The sequence below is a fragment of the Gastrolobium bilobum genome, unplaced genomic scaffold (assembly GCF_033153095.1).
Source record: "Gastrolobium bilobum isolate Gb01-03AN ecotype WA unplaced genomic scaffold, APGP_CSIRO_Gbil_v1 utg45939, whole genome shotgun sequence".
In the NCBI taxonomy this organism is placed as follows: domain Eukaryota; kingdom Viridiplantae; phylum Streptophyta; class Magnoliopsida; order Fabales; family Fabaceae; genus Gastrolobium; species Gastrolobium bilobum.
In genome coordinates this window covers 248,344-261,033 of record NW_026897233.1, presented here as the reverse complement: position 1 = coordinate 261,033, position 12,690 = coordinate 248,344, and the positions used below count along the sequence as shown (strand labels likewise).

At 32.0% G+C, this 12,690-nt stretch overlaps 1 protein-coding gene across 1 annotated transcript; it reads left to right on the top strand.

Moving 5' to 3' along the window:
* Window positions 1-7,385: 7,385 nt before the first annotated feature.
* LOC133305059 (transcriptional regulator STERILE APETALA) lies at window positions 7,386-11,814 on the top strand. Its single transcript, XM_061505184.1, has 2 exons — window positions 7,386-7,676; window positions 10,684-11,814. The coding sequence occupies exons 1-2, from the start codon at window positions 7,386-7,388 to the stop codon at window positions 11,812-11,814; spliced, it is 1,422 nt and encodes a 473-aa protein (XP_061361168.1).
* The last annotated feature ends 876 nt before the right edge of the window (window positions 11,815-12,690 follow it).

Below are 12,690 nucleotides of genomic sequence, written 5' to 3'. Positions count from 1 at the left end.
AAATGTTGCTCTTCTGATATCTATTATTTTCTTTCTCTTTTGAATCCGTATTGCCTCTGAGGTTGCACCTTTTTAGACCCTCCTCCACGTCTTCCCACAACCCACAACAAATCTCTCTAGTCAGAACACCAATCAACCCCTTCAGATTTATTAGTTACCTTTTTCTGTCTTCTGCTTCATGCAAACATCTATGTTTCGGGAAAACAAAAAACAATAAACTTTATTATTAATTTGATATCCAAACACATTTAGAAAATGGATTTGATATTAATATTATAAGAAATAAAATTATTTATTATACATATAAATATATGAGATTCATATGAAGTTATATATATATAGTTTGATTTTCTCACATGAGAATTGATTTCTCATGTTGCGACTCAACTAGTGGTGAATCCGTATTTATTAGGAAAAAAAAGAAAAAAAAAATTTGCACACAAATCAAAGGATAACAATATGAGAATTGAATTATTATGCAACATGAGAAATATTTTTCATATATATATATGTGTGTGTGTGGAAAAAAATATTTTTATAGTCACTTTAGATATAGTTATTTACAGCTATCACAAAAACTACTTCGTAGTTAATTAATAAAGGGTATTTCAGTAAAATGCATGATAGAAAAAATAAACAAAATTACATAAACACCCTTCATTAATTCACCTAATATTACATAAACACCATTCATTAATCAAAACAACGTAGTTTTTGAATAGCTATAGATAACCTTATCTAAAGTGACTGTAAAAATATTTACTTATATATATATTGGTTTAATATATTTTTATGTATATACAAGAGATAATTTTATCTGAGAAGATTTACTAAGAAAATGAGAAAAAAAAAGAGTGAATTTTACTTTATTTTTTTACATATTAGATGAGATAATTTATTTTATTAATGACAAATAATCTCCCCATCAAATAATCACATGACTGAGATTTAATTCATTACTTGTCATTGTAACTAGCACACAATTTTATTTTATTTTTGGATAACTAGCACACAATTAGTTCCATTAGAAACAAATTGTCTTGACTTGCACGTGCGTATCATTCTTGTCGTAAGAACCATCTTTAACTATCGAAAAATGAAATGCCTCTTATAGATCTTTGGTAGGAAAGTAGAAATAAAAGTTTATACTTTTCTACATACGTCGTCAATGAACTGTTGGGATCTATAAGCCCACTATGTTTCATTTGGGGAGGGAGTCACTATATAGATGATACCCTTAGCACAGATAGAGTCCAAGCTAATAGGCACTGTTCCAAGTATGAAGCAAACAATCAACAATGGAGTTAGGTGTATGTATGTGTGACTAAATGTAAATGGGCAGAATAACGATACATAAGATAAGATCTTGGTGTGTCCAGGGGGCTATTTATAGGGGAAGGTGATGTGCATCTTGTGTGGGTTGGTGAGGAGGGGGTCAACCCTCCTTGGGATCTGCTAAGGGTGACAGTGCTGGGCGTGGCAACGCTACTATGATAGCAGCGTTGCACCCCTGCGTCTGGCGGTGTCAGCGTGGGACAAAGGGCAGTTTCTCCTTATGACATCTGAGGCGGTCATCTTTGGGGCTTGGGGTCCCAAGACGGGCACATTTTGGTGTTTCTCCTAAGAAGAGTCGTCGCGTTGGGAGTTGGGGAGTCTTGATATCTGGTAGGGCTGACATGGATAGGGGGTTGAGGTTGAACTTAATTAGACCTTTACACAGTTGTGTTGCTGAGCCATCCGGAATAGATTTAAACTCTATTTTACGTAAAATTTTTAAAAAAAATTGAGGAACAGAAAATGTTTCTCTCTTCTGGAACGGGCATTCAAGTTATACCAAAATAATAATAAAGATTTAACATTTATATTATATATAAATAATAAGAGAGTTTAAACTTTAAACGTACAAATCTATTTTTTTCTTTATAACTTTTTATGATAGTTTTTGTTATAGTTAATTAAATCAAAATGAAATCGTTGATAATAAAATAATATTGATGATAAAATCATTATAAGAAATTATAATGTAAAAGAAAGTTATATGTATAACTTTTGTCAGAATTAAAATTATTTTCAGAGATATCAACGACGACGCTAATAATATTTCATCATTAAATATTTTATTAAATATTATTGTTAACTCTCTTTTGATAAACATTATATACTACTAAGTATAAATTAAAAATTAAATATAAAATTTCGTATATAAACTCATACAAATCTTCAGTAGCGCATATTAATTTTAGTTATTCATTAATATTGTAACATATATATTAATCTAAAGTGAGTCATATATGATTTGAGAGTTTCTATATTTTTTAATAACTTTGTCTAAAACTTAACAAAGAAATCATCAAAACATAATAGTGTATCAAAAAAATATTTTACATAATTTTCTTAAAATCACAAAAAATATATACAAGTTTATCATAAAAGACTAACATAACATGACAACATAAATTAAAATGGTATCTTTTCTTTATTTTTTTTCCCTCTATCTAAATAGCTTAGTTGTAAATATTAAATGTAATAATTCATCATTAGTTAGATCATATTAAAGTAAAGACTAAATTCATGTTTCGTGACTAATTAATTATGAAAAATAATTATTTTCTTTACTTTTTTTAAAAAACTATTTCTTTAAAATGATCCAATATAAATGCACACTTAACCAAAGAATAGTGTATCAGGTTATTAAAATGGGATTGGCCAATTTAGACTTCACATCTTGACGAAACTATTACTCGTGAGCTTGGTATTGTGACCTTAATTTAAAATAAAAGAGTATGTTATTCATATTGCATGAGACAAAAGTGTTTTATGCAACATAAAAAACATAATTTCCTTTAAAATATGATTTATTTTCACATATCTTTATTAACTTTCAAAGTAGTAATTTAAGAAGTTTCTCTAATAAGAATGTTTTATCAGAAAAAAAAACTAAATTTAAAGTATGTTTTCATATATTTAAAAAATCACAATTTTATAAATTGAAAATATTTATTTATATATTTATAATAAAAAATTTAATGATTAAATAAAAGAAATACTTTACTCAAGTCTTTAATAGTTAAATACTATTTTTGTCTATCGGTGTGGCTATTAAGTTGTAATGCAAGTTTATTTTTTATGAAGAGCTGCCTCCAACAAGGATATCATGTAGAAGCTGCTCACGGGATGCACATTTTTTAGTTGGTCAAGACTCCGAAAATGATCATATTTGTTTCTTTTCAAAGTGATCATATAGAATATTTGGTTCTGCGAAATATTAGCAACCATTTGTCAATTACGCCATTGAATATTTTTGGTTCAACCTCGGAAGACTTGGTGCTTCTGTTCGTGGACACGAATCATTTGACTATGTGGGCTTTGCTAGAGTCACTACTCACAATTAACCACGGTGGTACTGGTACACCATTATGGGAATCGGCGTCTTCACTTTCAAGGTTTGTGTCCAAGAACCTCTTCAGTTTCAGCTGAGGTTGTCACCACCACAATTGGCAGCACCACTGCCAAGGTATGTGTCACTTAGAATCTTTGTCGCATTAGCGAGTTGATCTTGATATAAAATAAACTATGGTGTAACTTTTTTATTTTATTTCTCTTCTTATTGAAAATTTAATATAATTGCATATTGAGAATTCGAATTCAAGAAACCTGATTAAATTAAAACACCCTCTATCAGTTGATTCTTTTTTTGATAAACAACCTCTATCAGTTGATTCTAATATTTACTGTTAGGCACGGCCATTTTGATTTCCAAAAGAAAATAAAAGAATTTTATCGGCAAGAAAAAAGACACGATTTCAACATAATTAATTATATCTAAGCTCTCTTTTTTGGTTAAAAGTACGATGGAAGCAAAAGGTTGGAGTAATAATTCCCAAGAAACACTTACATAAATATAACTGTAATATAATTTATTAAACTTTTAAATTTGTATTTTAAAAATTAAAATGCAAAATATTGTACTCATTGATTAAAAAACTTAACTGCTGATTTTATAATAAAATACGTATACATGTATAATAAAATATGAAGTTGTATTTTGGAAAGTAAAACACAAGAAGAATAATTATTAATAAAAAGTTAAAGACTAAGATTGCAATAATATATGTATATATATATATATACACATACATAACGAATTATGAATTAATTGAAATATACTCTCTTAACTTTTTAATCAACGATTATAATTTTACACTCTATTTATTAAATTTCACATCACATCTTAGAGAAACCAAAAATCTTTCACCGTGAGAAAGAGCATGAGGATTTTTTTTTATTTTTTTTTAAAATTCTTTGAAGGACTACTTACGAATTATCATATATCAAACGCAAATATATTTGGATTTAATTGCTGCCTCACAAGTCTTTGCCTTTTTTTCTTTCTTAGTTTGCTAAAATGATTCGTAGAATAGTTTTTTTTTTTTTTTTTCCTTAAACAAATTAAATTTACGGCAATGACTAATGGAATCCTAAATTGGTACTAGAAAGAAAAAATTCCGCCCATAAATGGAGAATTTCAGATAGACGGGGACAAAGAGTAAAGGATAAAGAGATTATTCTATTTAAAAGCTTCAAAGAAGAAAAGGTAAAGTTGATAGGATTTGGATCTTGACTTCACTAATATTTTCTAATGATGTAAAAGTGAAGAGTCCAGGTCGAATAACGGATTTGAATAAGTAAAAAGGTCCAAAACTTTTTTCTTTCTAAAGGTTGTAGTAACATTCAATTGAAACCTTCTGATCAATGAGTAAAGCAAGGTACAGAAAAACTAGGAGCATAACAATAAACTGGGACACCTATGTTTAATCAAAGCCCGTGTACTTCACTCAATAAAACTCAAAGGGAATGGAGCACAAGTGATGATTTTCCCAATTCAAGCATTCAATTTAGGAAAAAGATAAAGGTCATTGGCCCATAGAGTTGCAAATTTATTGATCTTTTCGCTGCATGTGCTTCGAACATCAACACCTGAAACTGAAAAATTAATTTGTAATATAACAAATTGAAGCCATCATTAGAAAGTTTTATCTTTTTCTCTAGATTCTATACTCTAGAGAGTCGTTTGTGGATGGATAATAATCATTTTAAATCATATGTATTGGTCATAATAGTGGCACAAAAATGAGGGACAGTAAATTCACGCTTACTTTAATTTTAGGCCTTATGACCGTCCAAGATTTTCTCTACTTGGAAAAGATTAAAAGAAAAGGCAACAATCACTAATGTTGTGCTTTCCTTGAATGATCACAGTGCGAAAGTTAATTGGAAATTTGGAATGAGGATTGGTCCAATGTAGAAAGCAACGCTAAATATGTGCTATACGCTGACTCCATTAGGCCTCACTTCTCTCGAATATAATCCCAAAGGTTATGAAGTTGTAAATAATCATTTAACCCTAAAAATTTAAACTTGTAAGTGAATATCCATTTATAATTTTTATATTATATCTATATGAGGAATGATCTGTTTACAATTTTTTTTTACAAATAACACTAAGTATGACCTATCATACACTTTTGATTGAAGTATGACCGGTCTTACTTAGTGTAGTTTATAAACAAAAAAATTTGTAAATATAACTTTTCCCTATCTATATAATATAACCATATTAAAAAGTAGATTTAAAAAAATATCAGTCTATGGTTTATGGAAAAAAAATTCTCAAATAAAAAAATTACAATTTTTTTCTTCATAAATCTATACCGATATGGAATGAATTCCACCGTTTCACCTTCATGTGAGTAAGATCTAGTTCAATGTGTATATGTGACTTCAACGGTGGAGCCACACAAAAATTTGAAGGGACAAAATTATAAATAATTTTTCAATTACATTTTTTTTAACTTTCAACTTCTATTTTTTTCTTTATTGTCAAACATATAATCTTGCCTTAAACTATTCTGAATATTCATTATATCAAATATATATGGGCAAAATTATTTTTATTAAAGTACGTTATATTCTAAATCTTAGTAGTTAATTTCAATTGCATCTAGTGGTTCACGTAACTCATAAATTAAAATTGAGATTTGTGTAAATTACACTTTAAATCTTATTCAATAACTCTACTCTACTTGCATTTAATGATTCACATAATTCATAAATTAGAATTGAGGAAAATTATATATATATATATATATATATATATATATAATATAAAAGTTACATTAAGAATCTTATCGTTAACTCGACTTACATCTTATAAATTATATCTCTTATTAAGAATGAGATGTATTATAATTTGAATGATGGCTTGATTTGTGATTAGATTAACTTAATTTTTTAGCAACTTTTTAAGTATAAAAAATTTAAAATATTAAATAAAGGATAAAATTAACGTAGGTTTACTTTAAAATCACTTATCTGATTTTTTTATCATTTTGTTTTTTTTTTTCAATTTTATCAAAATTCTTATTTATAAATAAGAATATATATAAAAAAATTCCTCTATAGTCCTTTTTTTTTCTTTTTCAATTTTCTGCTATTTCAAACTTTAACCTTGTACAAATTTATTGTTTATAAAAAGAGTTTGTTTTTTCTAAAGTTACTTTAGATAACTTTATCTAATGTTCATCGAAACAACGTCGTTTTGGGACGGAAATCATGGTGTTTTTGTAATTTTAATTTATTTCAGCGTTATAATAGTTTTTATCATTCTAATTTTTTTAATTTTTCAAACTCAAAACGACGTCGTTTCGATGAACATTAGAAAAAGTTGTCTAAACTAATATCAAGAAACTTTTTTTTCCTTATAAAAAATAGAGGGTAGTCAAATAGGAGGTGTTTGAATATATTTTCAAATAAGCTATTTGAATAACATATTAACATTCGCAATAAATTTCATTGGTAGGAAAGTGAAACTAATTAAATTTATTATCTAAATCCACTGGAAGACAAACAAGAACATTAACACAAGAAAACTGAAGAGGGGGAGTTTGAGGAGGACCACAAACGTTACACAAGTAGCCTTTGAATCTTAGAAAACACCTGAAGACCAACTCACTCACTAGCATTTCAGAGAAAACCAGCATTTCTCATCAGTTCCTATAGCTTGTTAGATTGAAAAAAAAAAACAACCCACAGCCGTCCTTGCACAGCAGAAAGGTCACCAGAAAATCAAATTTATAATAAATGTTAAAAAAAAAAACAAGAAATTATATTTTCATTTACAAAGTATAAACCAAGAAAGAAAAACCCTGTCTTAGACATTTTAAAGTCAGTTTATTGTTATTACACATATAACCAAGAATTCCCCAGACACCTCCCTTTTGGGTCCCTCACTTTGTGTCCTTATCTCCAACCTTTTTGTTCTTGTTCCTTTCTGGTCCTCCTTCCTACTTTTATACCGTCCCTCACTCCTCACTTCACTCTCTCTCATGTCTTCCTCGTCTTCTACTTCTTCTTCTTCTTCATCGTCATCATCATCATCATTATCACCATCTTCATCTTCAACCCCTCATGACACTTCAAATGTTGCTCCTGATATCCCTGGCCCTAGTACGAGGAGGACCGCTGAATTTGAAGGACCATCTTCTTCTCGTCGACGTGCTATGAATGAGGTTTGGCCTGAGTTTGTTCTTGAAACATTGGCACCTCGTGTTGCCATTGATGCTGCTAACTATGATGGTCGTCTTGCTGCAGCTTCTGCACTTGCCATTATGTTTCAGGTAACCCCCTACCTTATCTTTTTATTTTTTTTATTTGTTTGCTTATGTTGTGACAAAGAGTGTAAATTTTATTTTATTTTTGACAATTGATTATATGGGTTGTGTTTGCCATACTTAATCTGATGCTTTCAAGGGAGGATTCATAGTTTGGTTAAGAATGAAAATTTTAGTGATTTGTTGAATCTCCAGCATGGGTAACTGATAGTTTTTTTCAGTTCCGAAAATGGACAAAATATTGGTCAAGTCAAACATGAAGCATTGCAACCTGCAGATGCTGATTCTTTTATTTTATTTTTTTATTTTATTTTATTTTATTGAAAGTGGACATTATTATGAATTTAATTTAACTTATGTATATGTGGTTCTTTTGTTTATTTGGTATATCCTTTTTATGGGTTCTTTGAACTTTAGAGTCATACATTCAACTCAATAGACTGGGAGATCGAGATGAGTGCTGATTTAGGTTTTTTAGTTGTAGATGCTTTCAAAGCATCCTATAAGGAACTGTTACGTGAAGGAAGCTGCTTTTACGTGGGTCATTTTCCAAACTAAATGTGTGTCCCTTTCAAAAAAGGGGTGTATTTTTCATCTTGTCAATGTTGTTCTTTCTTCCTCTTTAAAAATGTCTAGTTTTGGGACCTCCTTTTCATATCCAATGAAAAGGGTTGTATTGGCTTCGAATTTGCTGTTTCCCTTTCTTGGCATGAATCCTTTTTGACTGAGCTTTTTCCTGCTATCTAGGCTAGAAGATCCATTGCATGCCTTTCTATCTAGAAATATGTAGATAGTAGCTTTTTACTTTGTTTCATAAGGAGCTGCTTTTCTTAAATAAAACTATCATAAGGAGAGTAGCCATTATTATGAATTTTATTGGTTGAATGTCTTGAAAACACATCATTTTTGTATATATTGTATATTGTGATTGAATTAGACTATGGCATGAAAATAAATCGTCTGTAGTTGGTTGAATTTGCATTCTTGTGGGCAATTAGTTGCGTACATTATACGTACTCTCCTAGAGGAGAGTTGCGTATTATATTTGTGCACAATTTATTGTATTAATTGCATAAATTATTTGAAAATTATATTAATAGCGTAATTTATTTAAATTGTAATTTTTAAAGTTTTTCATGAGCTATGGAAGTCTAGAATTAGATTTTAGGTTACATTCTTATCCCAAAATAATAATAATTAAAGTTAATGCTAAAAAGAGATTCAAAAGCTACATTAACTAGTGGTATTAATCTTAGCTGCATGAGAAATCCTTGGCACCTTCTCAATTAGGGTTTGAAAACATTTTAAGGAACCGCTGATTAGTCGTTCGTTTAATAATTTATAATGGCATGTATAAATGGGTAAAAAAGCAGCATGTGTATAATGCCAAAAGGCACATGGAGTCCAAACTCTTGTCATGACAACACTCCATTCCTTTTGTATCTATCTATATGAGAAGTTCACACTCTTTACAATTTTAGCTTTCTTTCCCAATAAATTAATAGTATGATATTATATTATATATGTTATGATAAGTTTATGCACACAACATAATTGGGACATGGGAGTTGGGGCATGCATATTCTTTTTTAATTAGAAACTGTCAACAACTCTACAAAAGTGAGTCTTTTTTGAATAAAATTGTTTACAAATGCCTCTTATATATCATTTATAATTAATAATATGAATAAAGTACTCAATAAATTTTTTGCAAATTAAAAATTTGAACTTTATATATAATATGTAAAATTGTATATAGTAGTTTTTTTTATATCTGATTATATTATCCTATCTTATTTAAAAATGGCTTCTCCATCATTTTGATACATCACTGGCTTCTTGGACTGGTCTTTGTGTGTGTGGATGGGAACTAGAGATTCGATGATTCGAACAAGACAGGCCCTTGGCCATACCTTTCTTGGAAATGAAAGAGAAATGTTTGTGGGGAAGCACGCTTTTGATACCATGTTTAAATTTTCTTTCATTTTCATACACATGCCTACATGAATAGGAACTAAGATATTGACTAGTTTCGTTATTTAGCCATATCTGTGGTATGGACCACACCTACAGACATGATATGTGCCTTCTTTTCACTTGCTGTTAGAACTTCCTTCATTAAATTCTCTTATATTCTCAACCTTTCAGGGCATTTATTCTATTGAATTTTCTTTTATAGGGCTAGTTGATATAACTCATAGTCTAGCTGGGCTAATGGAACCTTGTCCTTTTGACCGATTTGATATTGACTTAACTTTCTCTGTGTATGTGAAATATCAATAGAATATCTTTCTCCGCATCTTACTGAATCTGAATTTCCATGATGCATGTAAAGATTGTACTTTCTTATACAATACCTAGCCAAGTTACAAAGTTAAATTATCTGTCGCGATCGTCACTTGACTTCTGAATGGGACATGGAATAAAATTTTAAGATATGATCTTACTCACGGTCAATTATTTTATTTCGAATATTCAGTTCTTCCTATGGATATTCTACAGGTTAGCTATGTTAGTACTGTTACTACATCACCAAAGCTATCATTGTGTAAGATTCTGTAGTATCTAAACTATATGTGAAAAGTACACTACATATAAATAAATAAAAATAAATGAAACTAGTGTAATTCATTCGAAGCTAATAGTCCCTAGTCCCGAGTATCTCCTGCATCTCTGTTGCTCGATGCCATTGCTTCCTGACGCTGCATTCCGTAGCTACCTAGCCCTGCTTCTGCTGTCATCAATGTTTCTCTCTTTCTAGAGTTTAATTCATTAATGTCCACTTATGGTTAAGCAAATTGAAAATAAAATCAAAAAAATGTATTTGCTTCTAAGATTATAAATGATATATAATATATATAAGATTGAAAGGTATTTTGGCGTTCTATTTTTGGATAGATGATTCAAGGAACTTGCTTAATATATCCAAACAGCTTTTATGCTTGGAAAGTTAATATGTCTTTAACTAATATTGTTAAGTTAGTTGGTTGATTATATCAAAAAATGCATGCAGGTTTGTTCTACCTGGCGAGCGTTGTCGAGCTCGGATCCCCTGTGGGAGTACCTCACCAGACAAATCTGGCGCCGCACTTGTCGTTTGAGGCCCACGTGGCACCAAGAGTATATCTACTGGCATCGGACGGCCAGGAACTTCACAACAGGAACAAACTCATTTTTTATCCCTCGATTCGACCCTTCCGACGCCGGCGATCACCACATCTGCCGCTGCCTCACCCTCTCCGACCGCTACCTCGCCTGCGGCTTCTCCGACGGCACTGTCCGCCTATTCGACCTAGACACCCGCGTCCACGTCAGCACTTTCCGATCAATCTACGTCCACCGCTTCGGCCCCTTCTCGCTGTCCGTCTCCGGCATCGTCATCACCAATTCAGTTCTCACCTTCGCCAGGCTGGACGGCGACGTCTACGTGGCAATCATCAACGGGTCCACAACCACGCGCCGGGCCATTGCTGGTGACGTGGTGAACAACGGCGTGTTGGTGGAGTTCGCCGGGTGCAGCCACTGGTGGGTGGGCCTGTTCGCGGGCCTTCCCGGCCGGGCTTTTCAGATATGGAACGCCCACACGGAACAGCGAGTGTTCGTTGGCGGTTCACTAACCGACCCGGAAACCGTTATGGGGTGGCACATGCTAACAGAGTTGGTTGAACCGGTGGGTAGAGTCCGCGTAACGGAACAGGAGTTTGTTGTAGCGTGCACGAGTTCGAGGCTGGTTTGTTTCTACCTGTGGAACCCCGAGGTTTTGTTGCGTGATGTGGGGTCCACAACAGGGTTCGTGGTGACCTCTTTAGACGTGAGCCACGAGGCGTTTGGTATAGTGGAGAGAAACGGCGTGGGAACGGTGCGACGCGCCAGCACGTTGGAACGGCTCAGCAGGTTTCGGTTGAGGGTTTCGTGGCTTAGGGGGTTGTTGGGGTGCATGAACCTTGGGTACTACATAACATACTCTGGGGGTTCGGGTGTGTTGAGAGTGTGGGACATAGAGCACCCTGTGGGTCAATTGCGTGTGCGTGTTGCGGTTAGAGCAGGAGATGGAAACAGCATGGTGGGTAATCAAAGACATGTGGCCATCTCTTGGAATGACACTTCCATACTCTTATTGGATTTTGGTGTACAGGAGGATTAGTACCCTCACATTCATTCTAACATTCATTTTAACTATATCTCTCTTTGGTATCCCTAGGCACGTAGATGTAGTTAAGTCTACTGAGACCAAATAGATGGGATATCAACCATGCATGGTCTTTAATTAGTAATGATATTTTCTATGGAAGATTTTGTGTTTATGGATGTTTTATAATAAATTATGGTAAAAAATATGGTCTAAAAAAGGTGTACTCAAAAAGTATTATAGAATGATTTGATAAAATACTAGTTGCTTGCTTTTTACCACTCACACGTGCCCTTAATGACCAAGTAATATGACTGTTCCATTGTCACGCCTTTCTTGGAATTGAAATAGAAAATCCTTGTTGGAAGCATGTTTTGATATTTTATGCGTTTATATATATATTCATACACATGCGAATGAGTAGTGATTGGACATCGAAACGTCAAAAGAAAATGAAACGCCATTAATTTAATTCCAGTTCTAGTCATGAGAAAACAATAGTAAGGCATATTCCTATTGAATGTTGAGGGTGTATACAGGGACTGAGTAAGAATAATTAGTTATAGCAATTTTGAAAAATTACGAGCAGCTGCCGGTTTGGTGTTGAATGCGCAGTTGTGGGTTGGTTGAGTCTAGTGTAGATTTAGATTTAGATTAGGTTTGGATAATAAAGGTGGAGAAAAAAAAACTCAAAGAAAAATAAATTAGAATGAGGGAAATTAAAGGTGTAGGGTATTGTAATAATCAACTAGAGTTACTACCAATCAATTTTATCGTTAGATCGATTATGTTGATTCAACGGTTATATTTATTTTTATCTTTATAGGGTTATGATCTCCATATTTAATGTGAAAGCATTAAATATAGGAAATCATAACTATACAAGGATGA

What these genes read in the sequence shown, in the direction of transcription:
- LOC133305059 (XM_061505184.1), top strand. Translation starts at nt 7,386, where the DNA reads ATGTCTTCCTCGTCTTCTACTTCTTCTTCTTCTTCATCGTCATCATCA. An exon ending in CACTTGCCATTATGTTTCAG is followed by an intron (nt 7,677 to 10,683) that starts GTAACCCCCTAC and finishes AAATGCATGCAG; the next exon opens with GTTTGTTCTACCTGGCGAGC.